At 37.3% G+C, this 16068-nt stretch overlaps 1 protein-coding gene across 6 annotated transcripts in view; it reads left to right on the top strand.

The window, feature by feature from the left end:
* Positions 1 to 16068, top strand: part of KCNAB2 (potassium voltage-gated channel subfamily A regulatory beta subunit 2) — a 676769-nt gene that overhangs the window by 509187 nt on the left and 151514 nt on the right. For all 6 annotated transcript variants that reach the window (XM_053690401.1, XM_053690400.1, XM_053690403.1 and 3 more), the window contains one exon: positions 6592 to 6635. In XM_053690401.1, the coding sequence (XP_053546376.1) occupies positions 6592 to 6635 (44 nt within the window). The remainder of the gene's footprint in view (positions 1 to 6591; positions 6636 to 16068) is intronic.

Genomic DNA, 16068 nt, shown 5'->3' with positions numbered 1-16068 from the left:
GTCTGTGTTTATGTCTTTGTGCTTTGGTTTGTGTCTCTATGAGTGTGTATGTATTTTTTTATCTGCGGGTCTCTCTGTGAGGGTGGGTGTGTATGTCTTTGTGCATTTTCTGTGGATGTCTGTGAGGGTGTGTGCATATGTCTTTGAGCTTTTTCTGTGGGTGTCTCTGTGAGGGTGTGTGTATGTTTGCCTTTGTGCATTTTCTCTGGATACCTCTGTAAGGGTGGGTGTGTATGTCTGTGTTTTCTGTGGATGTCTCTGTGAGGGTGTGTGTTTTATGTGGGTGTCTCTGTGAGACTGTGTGTATGTCTTTGTGTGTTTTCTGTGGATGTGTCAGTGAGAGTGTGTGTATGTATGTCTTTCTGTGTTTTTTTTATGTGGTTGTCTCTCTGTGTGTGTATGTCTTTGTGTGTTTTCTGTGGGTGTCTCTGTGTGTGTATGTATGTATGTCTTTGTGTGTTTTCTGAGGCTGTCTCTGTCTGTGTTTCCTTGGGTGTATGGGCAAGTTTGAGTTTGTGTGTGTGTGTCCATTGTCTGTTCCTTTTTAGGACATTTTGACCTTACTACTAATTATTCACATCTTTCTACAGACTTTGAGACTAACAAGACCTTTCCGGAAGTAACCAATCCACCATTTAACCTTTAAATTATTGTTTAGGCAGTTCAGGGCCCTTCCTTTCAGCCACTGCATGCTGTTGTCATAATTTAGTTGTCATCTTCCTTTACAAAAAGATAATCAGAACTCCATATTTTGTTTTCTAAATCTCCTTTTTTTACAAAACTGTAGTTTACCTCATTACTTGTCAGGTCAATGTAAACCAGTGCTAAGTGTCTGTTTGGGTGTCTGTGTCTGAGTTTCTTTGCGTGTCTGCTAGAGTGTCTATATGTGAATTCTTATGTGTGAGTGTGTGTGTATGTTTCAGTGTATGTTACTACCTTTACAACATTTCCAAGTTTAAATAGACAATTAAGAATTAAGTGCATATACGTTTTAGTCACTTGGTCAAAAATTGCACATGTCAAAGGAGGGGGGGGGGGCCCTAATCAATGGTTGATTCAGGGGCCCCAAAATTTCTAGTGGCGGCCCTGCTAATAGCTATCGTGAGCTCATGGTAGCAATAACCAGTCACTTGTAATGGCTGGTTAATTATCTCGCTCCCGCAAACAAGGAAAATTTGATCCACTTGTAATCTAGCCATGTGTATTTATACATTTCACAATTTGAGTTGATTGCTGTGGCATCCCCGCCCCATAAGATATTAGTCTTACAAATGGGTTTTATTGAATCTAGTCAAATAAGTTCTTATGTTCTCTTGCTAATTAAAGGGGTAAAAAAACTAATTTTCTTTTTGTGTTTCAGACAGAACATGGAATTTGAAAAAAGTTTCTAATTTACTTCTATTATCAAATTTGCTTTGTTCCCATGATATTCTGTGTTGAAGAGATGCCTAGGTAGGTGTCTGGAGCATTATTTGGCAGGAAACAGTGCTGCCATCTAGTGCTCTTGCAAGTGGATAGCATTCTTGCAAAACTGCTGCCAAATAGTGCTCCAGAAATGGGCGGGCTCCTATGCATACATCCCTCCTTTTCAACAAAAGATACCAAAGAACAAAGAATAATTGATAATGGATGTCAATTAGAAAGTTGTTTAAAATTGCATGTTCTATCTGAATAATTTTGGGTTTCATGTCCCTTTAAATTATAAGCTTTGGAGCTTTCAATCCTTTGTGTACTATTTATTTTTTTCTAATGTAGAAATTAAAGGGACATGAAACAGAATGGTTTTTCTTTCATGAGTGAAATAGAGCATCCCATTTTAAATAACTTCCCAATTTGCTACTTTTTGTTTCATGTTGTTTTTATAACTGTAAACTACTATAACTGACCAGGGATTGCCCAAAACAAATGATACATGCAAATTTAAAGAAGCGCCAAAGTCAAAATAACATTTTTATCATTAAAGGGCCATAATACCCAAATGTTTAAACACTTGAAAGTGATACAGTATAGCTGTAAAAAGCTGACTAGAAAATATCTCCTGAACATCTCTATGTAAAAAAGAAAGATATTTTACCTCAAAAGTTCCTCAGTAGCCACCTCCCATTGTAAAGGATTTCTAAGCAGCATTTTAGTGTGTCTGTCCCGGGACAACTGAAAGGATGAGCTTCGTGCACTCTCATATTATTTCACCAATCAGGTAATGGAAGCTTACTATGAAATCTCATGAGAGTTAAGTCAAATCTCATGAGATCACAGTAAGAGTTCATGACCTCAGCACTGCTGATGCTGATTGGCTGCTATTCATTTCTTCATTTTTTTTAATTTTTTTACCTGCAGCTGGGAGCAACTGAGTATAACTTTTTACACAGAACTAACTCTACTGAGCTGAGGAGATTGTGAGGTAAAATATCTTCCTTTTTTACATAGAGATGCTCAGGTGATATTTTCCTGTCAGCTTTTTACAGTTATACTGCATCAGTTTCAAGTGATTTAGCATATGAGTATTATGTCCCTTTAAGACAGAGCATGCAATTTTAAACAATGTTCCAGTTTACTTCTATGATCTAATTTGCTTTATTCTCTTGATATCCTTTGCTAAAACAGATACCTAGGTAGGCTCTGGGAGCTAACTGGTATGGCTATTGCTGCTCCTTCAACAAGTGATAACAAGAGAATGAAGCAAATGTGATAATAGGAGTAAATTATAAAGTTGCCTAAAATTGTGTGCTCTATATGAATCGTGAAAGAATTTGTGTTTCACGTCTTTTTAAATAAAACTCAACATCTTATCTTAAAGGGATAATGAAAATCAAACTATCATGATTCAGATAGAGCATGCAATTTTAAGCAACTTTCGAATTTGCACCTATTTTTCAATTTTACTTCAATCTCTTGCTATCTTTGCATAAATAAAAAGAGAGAAGCGCTCAACCTGGGAACGAACAATAGCCTAATAGCTTGTTCTATGACTAGTTACCACCCAAGAAGCAGCCTCTTTTTGCTCAACGTGTGCCTTTCACAGAGAAGAACTTTCCTGAAGCATATCAGTCTGATCCTGACTTCACAGTACAGTCCAGCCCCGAAATACCAGGCAATACCTCTTTGAACGAGAGAAACAGCAAAACCCCAGACGTACGTTTCGGCCTAGTGTGGGCCTCGTCTGTGAGGTGCAGCCATATCCCTCTTGCTATCTTTATTTGGAAAATCAGAAATGTAAGTTTAGGAGCCAGCCCATTTTTGGTTCAGAACCTAGACAGTGCTTGCTTATTGGTGGCTAAATGAAGCCACCAACCAGCAAGTGCAACCTAGCTGCTGGATGCAAAATAGGCCAGCTTCTAAGCTTACATTACTGTTTTTTCAACTAAAGATACCAAGAAAACGAAGACAAATTGCTAATAGGAGTAAATTAGAAAGTTGCTTAAAATTGCCTGCTCTATGTAAACCATGAAAGGAAAAAAAACTGGGTTTCATATCCCTTTAATGCAAGATAAGCTGATTGTCTGATGTAAAAAATCAGACAGAGGTGCAGTTAGAAGATTCTACAATCCATATTTAATTCATAAGATATATTATGGATTCCTGCCCAAGTCGTTAATGTAAGCAAATGTTTGAAAGAAGAAATGCTCCTCTTTAAAAAAAACAACAACATTATATTCATATTCAAAGGGATCAGTGAATAGATACTTATGCATATCCCTTGTTAGTACAGTATTTATTAATATTTTATGATTATACTTTATTTATAAAGAGCCAATGAATTCCGCAGTGCTGTCCGTACATATGATAAAAGTACAATGGTGATACAATATTTAACACACTTTTATTATAAAAAAAACAACAACAAAACTTGACTGACAGCTCAATAGTATAATGTAGTTTATATTTACCTACAGGTATAATAGATTGTTACTTTGTAAATAATGATTCTGTCTCAAGTTTGTGTCATATTAAGGCTTAATCTTTCACTAGCATTATAAAGAGGTAGTACCAAATATGTTTTTAAAAGGGACAGTATACACAAATTTTCATTTAACTGCATGCAATACACACTGCTATAAAGAAAACGTACTTAGATGCTCACAATTTAGTACTATTGATGAGGTTAGGTTGGACACCCACTGAAAAGGGCTGAGAGCAGACCCTCCGCCCTTCCCTGCACATGAAAAGATGAAAACAGAAGCAATCTAAAGTCTGTATACATTAGTATACATCTAAAACGGTGGGGCATGGTTAGGAGTCTGAAAATCAGCACAATGTTGTTTTAAAATAAGCAAAACTATACATTTTTACAAAAACACCCCCAGATGGGCTATATAAATGGATCATCTACAAAACATGTATGCAAAGAAAAATCTAGTGTACAATGTCCCTTTAAGTGAAAAAGGTTTTGTGATTTTAAAAATGTGAAGCTGCTTAAGTGATTATGTTTAAGTATGGCAGAATGCTGAAACACGTCAGACGTGTAAACTAATGCTGGAAGATTTCTGAAGATGTTTAAAGCACGGTTGTTTTTATAGCTTTTTTTTCCCAATAAATGTTCAATTTTATTTACAATTAAGCTCACCTTCTTGTACAATCAAGCGATAAATCTGTGGCCTTACTCAAATGTTTTATCATATAATTATATATGGAAGAGTGGTATTAAACATATTTTAAAAAATATTTTTGGCTGAAATAGTTTAAGTAAAAACGAAATATAAGTCCTGGAACTCTACTGTTTTATAGAAACAACACAGAAGACAAATTTTTTTTTTTTTTTTTAGTACAGTGATATCCATTATTCTTTTAAATAAAAATAACTGTTTTGAAACATTTTGAAACATTCTCTTTTAGGTAGAAAAGATAAACCATTTTAAATATCATGTCCCTTTAAAATAAATAATATTTATATTCGTTATAGTATTTGGCAAGTCCCAAGCCCCAGCAGCCACTGCAAATTGAATTTAAATCCTTGCTCCTATTTTTTTTACTTTTTTTAATTACTGCACAAGCGTTTGGATTATAAAAAAAAAACCTATTGATTCTTAAATTAAATTATGTTTAACATAGTCCTATGTTTTTCTGGTTGTCTCCCACATTTTATATAAATTTGTTAAAGGGATATGAAACCAAAAATTTTCCTTTCACGATTCAAATAGAGAATACAATTTTAATCAACTTTCCAATTTACTTCTATTATTTAATTTGCTTCCTTCTCTTGTTATCCTTTGCTGAAAGGTTTATCTAGGCAAGCTCAGGAGCAGCAGAGAACCTAGTTTCTAGCTGTTGATTGGTGGCTGAATATATATATTGATTGTGATTGGCTTACCCATGAGTTCAGTTAGAAACCATTAGTGCATTGCTACTTCTTCAACAAATGATACCAAAAGAATGAAACAAATTAGATAATAGAAGTAAATTAGAAAGTTGTTTAAAATTGTATTTTCTATCTGAATTATGAGAGAGACAAAATCGGGTTTCATGTCCCTTTAAGTGCAGGTTTACAATATTGTGCTATCACACCACTTTTTAATTTAGGTTTTTACATCAGGATTCATTTGCCTTTTTGTTAGGGACATGAAGCCCACATTTTTTTCTTTTATGATTCTAATAGAACATATAATTTTAAACAACTTTCCAATTTACTTCTATTATCTAATTTGCTTCGTTCTCTGGTTTAAAATTGCATTCTCTATCTGAACCATGAACCTTGTGGAACGGATCTCTGAAGAGCCGCTGCATAGCACAAGTATACGTTATTGTAACTCAAGCACGTGCATACTGTGTAAGCATTCATTTGTGACTTCACATACTGGAGTTTTATTTAAAAAAATATATATGTTCATGTTTTCCTGGACAGTTATGAGTTATGCATGTTGCAGGATGCGCAGAAGGGGAACATACATTGCACCCCTGGACATGGCTGAAGTAGCAACCATATCTGGAAGTTTCCTTTAAAGGGACAGTAAACCTACCAAATAATGTTATATAATTCTGCACAGAGTGCAGAATTATATAACATTCACTTAGGGCCAGCTTTGTAAAGCAAAGGACTGCAGAGATATTTTACAATGAAAATTAATTTTACAGAACGCCACTCCTGGCTCTACTGAGTGGGTCTGTTTTTTTCTTTTCTTCTCCTAAGCGCATCGCGTGCACGCTGTCTAGTCACAGCGCACCCCCAATTGCGCCATTAAACTGAATGTAGCTCGCTCCCGCAACCAGAGCAGGAGCTAGCTACATTCAGTTTAATGGCGCGATTGGGCGCGCTGTGACTAGACAGCGTACCCGCAATGCGCTTAGGAAAAAATAGACCCGCTCAGTAGAGCCAGGAGCGGCGTTCTGTAAAATTAGTTTTCGTAGTAAAATACCTCTGCAGTCCTTTGCTTTAGAAAGCTGGCGCTAAGCTAATCTTATATAACTCTGCACTATGTGCAGAATTTTATAACATTATTTGGTAGGTTTACTGTCCCTTTAAGTTGTTTTGTGCTGAAAGTAATTAATGGTTATTGTTTTTTATATATATTTAATGGTTTAACAATCGTGTACTTTATTTACTTTGGCAATATGTTGAATTACATTGTTTTAATATTCATCTTAACTGTTTTCCAGAAATCTTGGCAAATCTGGTTTAAGAGTTTCCTGCCTCGGACTAGGTAAGTAAAGTAAACTTAATCTGATATTTTATTTATTCATTTATGTATTTATTTACTTTAAGCTGCAGGGAGATTTTATTTTGTCCCATTGTTTAAGTCCAAATTAAAATGTCATCTATTTACATCTGTTATAAAATATACTTTTTCTGTTAGTGTCCTTTTGTGGAAGAGTAAACCTAGGTAGTCTCTCATTGGAGGCTCAGGAGTGTGCACATGTCTTTTGCACGCTACGACATCAGTGGTGTTTGCAACAATGCATAACATTGCTACAAACAGAAAAATAAGTGAAGTGGCAATTACAAATGGAGAGCTTGAGCGGACTTGTATCATCACTAAACACCAGTCGCTGTGTTTGAATATGGCCCTGAAACGACGATAGCTCTACTAACTAACTTTTTGCTAATTCCAGAGCAGTGCAAAAATCCTTCTATCTAAAATTGAAATACAATAATGCTTATTTCAGTTTTCACTATCATGCCCCATTAAAGGGATACTAAACCCAAATTTTTAGCCGCCAATCAGCATGCGCTACCCAGGTGCTGAACCAAAAATGGGCCGGCTCCTAAACTTTGCATAACTGCTTTTCAAATAAAGATAGCAAAAGAACAAAGACAAATTGATAATAGGAGTGAATTAGAAAGTTGCTTAAAATTGCATGCTCTATCTGAATCGTTAAATAACTAATCTGGGTTTAGTATCCCTTTAATGATTTACCTGCTTGAGGCTTGTGGTTATAATGCTAAATTGAAATGAAACCAGCTGTAGTTAATCATAACTTTTCCCAATGTCTGGTCACTCTTATGCCTGAGTATTAAAATTGGAAAACACTGGTGTGTACGTGTGACATTCTTTACATTTCTTTGGCCACTAGCGCAAGTAACATTGCACTATGGTAAATCTGCCTTTGTGGTCTCTTCTCAATTATAAATTAGTGTTTAAAGGGATAGGAAAATTAAACTTGCAGGTTTCAGATAGAACATGTAATTTTAAGACACTTTTAAATTTACTTCTATTTTCAAATGTGCTTCGTTCTCTTGGTATCCCTTATTTAAAAAGAATATCCTACACTAGTGGGAGCTGGCTGCTAATTGGTTCCTGCACACGTCTCTTGTGATTGGCTAGCTCGATGTGTTCCACTAGCTGTCAGTAGTCCAATGCTCTTCCTTCAGCAAAGGATAACAAGAGAATGAAGCACATTTGATAATTAAAGTAAATTGGAAAGTTGTTTAAAGTTGTAGGCTCTCACCAAATCATGAAATAAAATGTTGGGGTTTTCAGTCCATTTAAATTGACATAAAAAAGTAAAAAGACAATGCTCTAATGTAGAGAATGTTATTGTTGCACTGTTGCTTGCATATAACTGTGTTTAATCCCTAGAAAGGGGATAAACATATCTGACGAGCCAATGACAAAAGGCATACTGTATGTGTGGAGCCACCAATGAGTAGCTAATTCTCAGTAGGGCTCCTGAGCCTACCTAGGTATGCTTTTCAACAAAGGATACAAATAAAACAAAGTACATTTAATAGCAGAAATTAAATGGCATGATCTATCTGAGTCATTAAACTTTTTAATTTGTATGTACTTTTATCTCTTTATCTTGTCTGCAAACCTTTTAATAGTATATTCATGCATTTTTAATCTGTGCTTTGTAAGTTTGTGTGAATCCATTTCTACATGATGCATTATGGAAATAACTAAAATGTGTGGGTGTTTGCATTTGGTAAATAAACATTTTTAAGACATTTGAATGTGTACCCTAATGCGGTCCATTTGAACTCAGAACACCTAATTATTTTAGAGGAGTTAACACAAGTTGTTTTGGGTGATAGAGACTGTGTGTCAGATCAGTTCAGCCTGTCCCTACATCCCTTTAAAATAATTATAAATATTTCTAATTTGTAAATGCTTATTTGTTTTTCAGCAGAATGGTTTTAAAAAGCAGCTTTAAATAACTTGCTTTGCAGTCACAGATGTCTTGTGGCATTCTTTGGCACTTTAGAGGTTAATATTCTACATTCCAGACCCAAGAAAAATGATCACTGTTACTGTATTCACAGTTCTGTGCCCTAAAAATAAAAACTACAAATTAACAGGACTGCCTGGACTTATTTTTGTGGCAAATGGTCCCAGGCTTTAAAGGAACACTAAACCATATGAGAGTGTCACTTTTCAGCTAATTTAAAACACTTCCTAATTGGCCTCAGCAAGAGAAATCAGATAAGATTTCTTAACCAATGATAACTTAGTTTCAACATGGCTGCACACATTACTAAAATGAAACTAAACTTTCTCTTGTTAAGTGTATCCAGTCCACGGATCATCCATTACTTATGGGATATATTCTCCTTCCCAACAGGAAGCTGCAAGAGTCCACCCACAGCAAAGCTGCTATATAGCTCCTCCCCTAACTGCCATTACCAGTCATTCTCTTGCAAGTCTCAATATAGATAGGAGGTCGTGAGAGTCTGTGGTTTTTTATACTTAGTTTATTTCTTCAATCAAAAGTTTGTTATTTTTAAATGGCACCGGAGTGTGCTGTTTATCTCAGGCAGTATTTGGAAGAAGAATCTGCCTGCGTTTTTTCTATGATCTTAGCAGACGTAACTAAGATCCAGTTGCTGTTCTCACACATTCTGAGGAGTAAGGTACTTCAGAGGGGGAATGGCGTGCAGGTTTTCCTGCAAATAAGGTATGTGCAGTAAAATATTTTTCTAAGGAATGGAATTGACTAAGAAAATACTGCTGATACCGAAGTAATGTAAGTACAGCCTTTAAATGCAGTGAAAGCGACTGGTACCAGGCTGATTGATAGAGATATATGCTAAGGTATGTGCAGTAATATATTTTTCTAAGGAATGGAATTGACTAAGAAAATACTGCTGATACCGAAGTAATGTAAGTAAAGCCTTAAATGCAGTGATAGCGACTGGATCAGGCTTATTAATAGACATACATACTCTTATAAGAATGTGTTTTAAAACGTTTGCTGGCATGTTTAATCGTTTTTTAACATATGTTTGGTGATAAAACTTATTGGGGCCTAATTTTTCCACATGGCTGGCTTAAATTTTGCATAGAAACAGTAATAGGGAAGGTAATCCACAGCTCAGCTGTGGCAGTTTTGTTGTGTCTGTTTAAAAAAATGTCGTTTTTTTTTTTTATCTGTTTTTTGCATTAAGGGGTTAATCATCCATTTGCAAGTGGGTGCAATGCTCTGTTAACTTATTACATGTACTGTAAAAATTTCGTTTGATTTACTGCCTTTTTTCACTGTTTTTCAAATTTTGACAAAATTTGTTTCTCTTAAAGGCACAGTAACGTTTGTTATATTTGCTTGTTAACTTGATTTAAAGTGTTTTCCAAGCTTACTAGTCTCTTTATTAGTTCTAACATGTCTAACATAGAGGAGGCTCTGTGTTTATTATGTTTAAAGCCATGGTGGAACCCCATTTTAGAATGTGTACCAGATGTACTGATTTCATGTTAAACAATAAAGATCATTTTTTGTATTTAAAAACATTATCACCAGAGGATTCTGTCGAGGGGGAAGTTATGCCGACTAACTCTCCCCACGTGTCAGACCCTTTGACTCCCGCTTTAGGGACTCACGCTCAAATGGCGCCAAGTACATCAAGGGCACCCATAGCGTTTATTTTACCAGAGGATTCTGTCGAGAGGGAAGTTATGCCGACTAACTCTCCCCACGTGTCAGACCCTTTGACTCCCGCTCCAGGGACTCACGCTCAAATGGCGCCAAGTATATCAATGGCGCCCATAGCGTTTATTTTACAAGACATGGCAAAGGTTGTGTATAATACACTGGCAGCAGTATTAGTCAGACTACCTGAAATTAAAGGAAAGCAAAACAGCTCTGGGGGTAGATACAGAGCATACAGACGCTTTAAGAACCATGTCTGATACTACCTCACAATATGCTTAGTCTGTGGGTGATATTTGTGACTCAGGGAAGATGATTTAACCTGATTCTGATATTTCTACATTTAAAATTTATGCTTGAGAACCTCCACTTGTTGCTCAGGGAGGCTTTAGCTGCTCTGAATGAATGTGTACAATCGCAGTGCCAGAGAAATTGTGTAGACTGGATAAATAATATGCAGTGCCGGTGTGTACTTATGTTTTTCCAATACCTAAAGAGGTTTACTAAAATTTTTCATAAGGAATGGGATAGACCAGGTGTGCCGTTCTCTTCCCCTCCTATTTTTTAGAAGAATGTTTTCTAATAGTTGCCACCACACGGGACTTATGGCAGACAGTTCCTAAGGTGGAGAGAAGAGTTTCTACTCTAGCTAAGCGTACCACTACCTCTGGCGAGGACTGTTGTGCTTTTTTAGATCCAATGGATAAAAAATGTTTATTCAACAAGGTTTTATCCTGCAGCCCCTTGCACGCATTGCTCCTGTCACTGCTGCTGCGGCGTTCTGGTTTGAGTCTCTTGATGAGGCTTTACAGGCTCCATTGGATGAATATATTTGACAAGCTTAGAGCACTTAAGCTAGCCAATTCCTTTGTTTTCTGATGCCTTTGTTCCTTTGACTAGACTAACGGCTAAGAATTCTGTTTTTTACTATACTGGCGCGCAGAGCGCTATGGCTTATATCATGGTCAGCTGTCGTGACTTTAATAAATAAGCTACTTAACTTCCCTTCAAGGGGCAGACCCTATTCAGGCCTAGTTTGAAGGAGATTATTACTTATATCACTGGAGGAAAAGATCATGCCCTTCCTCAGGACAGGTCCAAATCAAGGGACAAAAAAGGCCTAATTTTCGTGCCTTTCGAAAATTCAAGGCAGGTGTGGCATCAACTTCCTCTAAGGCAGACAACCGGACCTGGAACAAAGATAAGCAGGTCAAGGAGCCTGCTGCTGCCTCTAAAACAGCATGAGGAACGGACCCCTATCTGGTAACGGATCCTATAGGGGGCAGACTTCATTCTTCGCCCAGGCGTGGGCAAGAGATGCCCAGGATCCCTGGGCATTGGAAATTATACCCCAGAGATATCTTCTGGATTTCAAAGCTACCCCCCCCCCCCCAAAAAAGGGGAGTTTTTGCCTTTCACATTTATCTGCAAACCAGATAAAGAAAGAGACATTCTTGCATTGTGTACGTGACCCATTCAGTTCCAATAGAGGAACAGGGACACAGTTTTCCTCAAATCGGTTTGTGGTTCCCAAGGAAAGGAAACCTTCAGACCTATTTTGGATCTAAAAGATCTTAAACAAATTCTTTAGAATTCTATCATTTAATATGGAAACTATTCGTACCATCTTAACTATGATCCAGGAGAGTCAATAGAGGACTACAATGGATTTGAAGGATGCTTATCCTCACATTACGATGCATAAAGATCACCATCGGTTTTTCAGGTTTGCCTTTCTAGACAGGCATTACCAGTTTGTAGCTCTTTCCTTTGGGTTAACTACAGCCCCTAGAATCTTTATGGAGGTTCTGGGGTCACTTTGGCGGTCCTTAGGCCGCGGGGCATAGAAGTGGCCCCTTATTTAGACGACATCCTGATACAGGCGTCAAACATCCAAGTTGCCAAGTCTCATACGGACGTAGTACTGGCATTTCTGAGATCGCATGGGTGGAAAGTGAACAAGGAAAGAGTTCTCTATCCCCAATATCAAGGGTTTCCCTCCTAGGGACTCTGATAGATTCTGTAGAAATGAAAATTTACCTGACGGAGTCCAGGTTGTCAAAGTTTCTAAATTTCTGCCGTGTTCTTCATTCCATCCGCGCCCTTTGGTGGCTCAGTACATGAATGCAATCGGCTTAATGGTAGCGGCAAGGGACATAGTACCGTTTGCACGCCTACATTTCAGACCACTGCAACTATGCATGCTCAGCCAGAGGAACGGGGATTACACAGATTTGTTCTGCTGTTAAATCCGGACCAAGAAACCAGAGATTCTCTTCTCTGGTGACTATCTCGGGTCCATCTGTCCAAGGGTATGACCTTCCGCAGGTCAGATGGGACAATTGTTACAACAGATGCCAGCCTTTTAGGTTGGGATACAGTCTGGAACTCCCTGAAGGCTCAGGGATAGTGGACTCAGGAGGAGACCCTCCTTCTAATGAATATTCTGGAACTGGGAGCGATATTCCATGCTTTTCAGACTTGGCCTCAGTTAGCAACTCTGAGGTACATCATATTTCAGTCGGACAATATCACGACTGTGGCTTACATCAACCATCAAGGGGGAACAGAAGTTCCCTAGCAATGTTAGAAGTCTTAAAATAATTCACTGGACAGAGACTCACTCTTGTCTAAAAGCTATCCCTATCCCAGGTGTTGAGAACTGGGAGGCAGATTTTCTAAGTCGTCAGACTTTTCATCCGGGGGAGTGGGAATTCCCTCCGGAGGGGTTTGCACAAGATCAAGCAGGAGAGTGCTTTGGTGCTTTTGACAGCGCCTGCGTGGCCACGCAGGACCTGGTATGCAGATCTGGTGGACATGTCATCCTTTCCACCACGGTCTCTGCTTCTGAGACAGGACCCTCTACCTCAGGGTCTTTTCAACCATCTAAATATAACTAATCTGAGATGGACTGCCTGGAGACAGAACGCTTGACGTTATCAAAGCATGGCTTCTCCGAGTCAGTAATTGATACCTTAATACAGGCATAAAAGCCTGTCTCTAGGAAAATTTAACATAAGATATGGTGTAAATATCTTATTGTTATGAATCCAAGGGTTACTCATGGAGTAAAGTCTGGATTCCCAGGATATTATCTTTTCTCCAAGATGATTTTGAGAAAAGGGTTGTCAGCTAGTTCTTTAAAAGGACAGATTTCTACTCTGTCTATTCTTTTGCACAAGCGTCTGGCAGGTATTCTAGACGTTCAGGCATTTGGTCAGGCTTTGGTTAGAACCAAGCCTGTGGTTAAAAATGTTGCTCCGCCATGGAGCTTAAAGCTGGTTCTTAAGGTTCTTCAAGGAGTTCCATTTGAACCTTTTCATTCCATAGATATCAAACTTCTATCTTGGAAAGTTCCTTTTTGGTAGCTATTTCCTCGGCTCATAGAGTCTCCGAGTTATCTGCGTTGCAATGTGATTCTCCTTATCTGGTTCTCCGTACGGATAAGGTAGTCCTGTGTACCAACCTGGGTTTTTACCTAAGGTGGTATCTAACAAGAATATCACTCAAGAGATTGTTGTTCCATTCTTGTATCCTAATCCTTCTTCAAAGAAGGAACGTCTATTACACAATTTGGACGTGGTTCGTGTTTTAAAGTTTTACTTACAAGCTACTACAGATTTTCATCAAACATTCACCTTGTTTGGTGTCTATTCTGGACAGAGGAGAGGTCAAAGGACTTCAGCAACCTCTCTGTCTTTTTGGTTAAAAAGCATAATTCGTTTAGCTTATGAGACTGCTGGACAGCAGCCTCCTGAAGGGATTACAGCTCATTCTACTAGAGCTGTGGTTTTCACTTAGGCCTTTTTTAAATGTGGCTTCTGTTGAACAGATTACAAGACGGAGTCTTGGTCTGCGTTTCATACTTTTTCAAATTTAACAAATTTGATACCTTGCTTCTTCGGAGGCTATTTTTGGGAGAAAGGGTTTTTTACAGGCAGTGGTAACTTCCGTTTAAGTACCTGCCTTGTCCCTCCCATCATCCGTGTACTTTAGCTTTGGTATTGGTATCCCATAAGTAATGGATGATCCGTGGACTGGATACACTTAACAAGAGAAAACATAATTTATGCTTACCTAATAAATTTATTTCTCTTGTAGTGTATCCAGTCCACGGCCCGCCCTGTCACTTTAAGGCAGGTAATTTTTCCATTAATCTACAGTCACCACTGCACCCTATGGTTTTCCTTTCTCTGCATGTTTTCGGTCGAATGACTGGTAATGGCAGTTAGGGGAGGAGCTATATAGCAGCTTTGCTGTGGGTGGACTCTTGCAGCTTCCTGTTGGGAAGGAGAATATATCCCATAAGTAATGGATGATCCGTGGACTGGATACACTACAAGAGAAATAAATTTATCAGGTAAGCATAAATTATGTTTTTACACATATTTTTTTAATATTTGTACAGATAATATATATATTTAAGAAAAAACACATCTGCATATTATTCTCTGGCTAATCTTTGCTTGGAATATATCTCCATATATAGATTTTATTTTTTAGGGTTTATTGTTCCTTTAAGCACCAAATTCAGGTATATATTCAAGACCATCCATTCGGAAGATCTGTATGTTTTTCAGTACACAGATTTGGTATTTGTATAACGTTATTGACTGCAGCAGTTAAAGTGATGGTAAATCCTAGCATTTCTGAAACACTAGGATTTACCATTGGAACAAATAAAGGGGACTTTCATTGATGAAGAATAAAATACTTTATGCTGAAAGCTCCTTTATTTGTTCCAAGCGATTGTCGCGCTGAGCTGCTAAGGCAGCCCACCGGCCGAACGCTATCTTTGCTATCTGGCTATTACCATCACTTAAAGCCTCCATTATTCATTGTTTGTGGGTGGCCATGGGAATTTACCTTTTATTAAAACAAAAATTGTATGTGTATATATATATATATATATATATATATATATATATATATATATATATATATATATATATATATATATGTATAAGTGTGTGTGTCTATCTATATATATATATATATATATATATATTATGATAAAATAGATGAATAATTTACTGTATTCAATGCATGATTTTTACAGTCACTTGTATTTGAGGCCAATATAATGTATTTTATGTTTTGCAATAAATGTTGCGCAAACTGTTTATTAAAATTTTTAAAATGAATAATACAGTTGTCAAAGTAGAAATAGTAAGAAAGAGACGCCTTTTGAATTCCTATACTTCCCTTCTTTTGCCAGCCAATTGAATTATGAAACGTAATTGCTTTATGAATATTTTAGAATCTGATTATTAATATTAGTCTGTTTGAAAGGAAATGTTATAGATTTGTGACAACCCTAACAATGTGATATGTTCAGATTATTACGTAAACCGTTTTTATGGATTATTTTATTTTCTAACCAAATGTGATTTGGAACAGTAACATACAGTATATCATTTTCTGTAACGTACTACCAAGATTGCAGTAGATATTTATTAAAGACAGATTGTAAATATAGTATTTCGCCCCCGTGGTGCCCGACTGCCAGTTTACCTTAGTAGTCTTGCCACAACCATGTTGCATTTTTGTTCCTGTTTTCTCCTGGTGGGTGGTATACCCAGTCAGCTGCACAAAGTGCCCCATAGATAGGGTGACCATATTGCCGCTTTAAAAAGGGACACATATGAAAAATACATATGTCAGGGTTGTTTTCTGGGCTGTTTAAAGACATGTTTTGTATAAGAACCCTGACATATGTATTTTTCATATATGCCCCTTCTTAAAGCGGCAATATGGTCAGCCTACGGGCCA

This window comes from Bombina bombina, chromosome 8 (assembly GCF_027579735.1).
Source record: "Bombina bombina isolate aBomBom1 chromosome 8, aBomBom1.pri, whole genome shotgun sequence".
In the NCBI taxonomy this organism is placed as follows: Eukaryota; Metazoa; Chordata; class Amphibia; order Anura; family Bombinatoridae; genus Bombina; species Bombina bombina.
The sequence above is the reverse complement of the archived record's forward strand: the minus strand, read 5'-3'. Positions and strand labels throughout refer to the sequence as shown.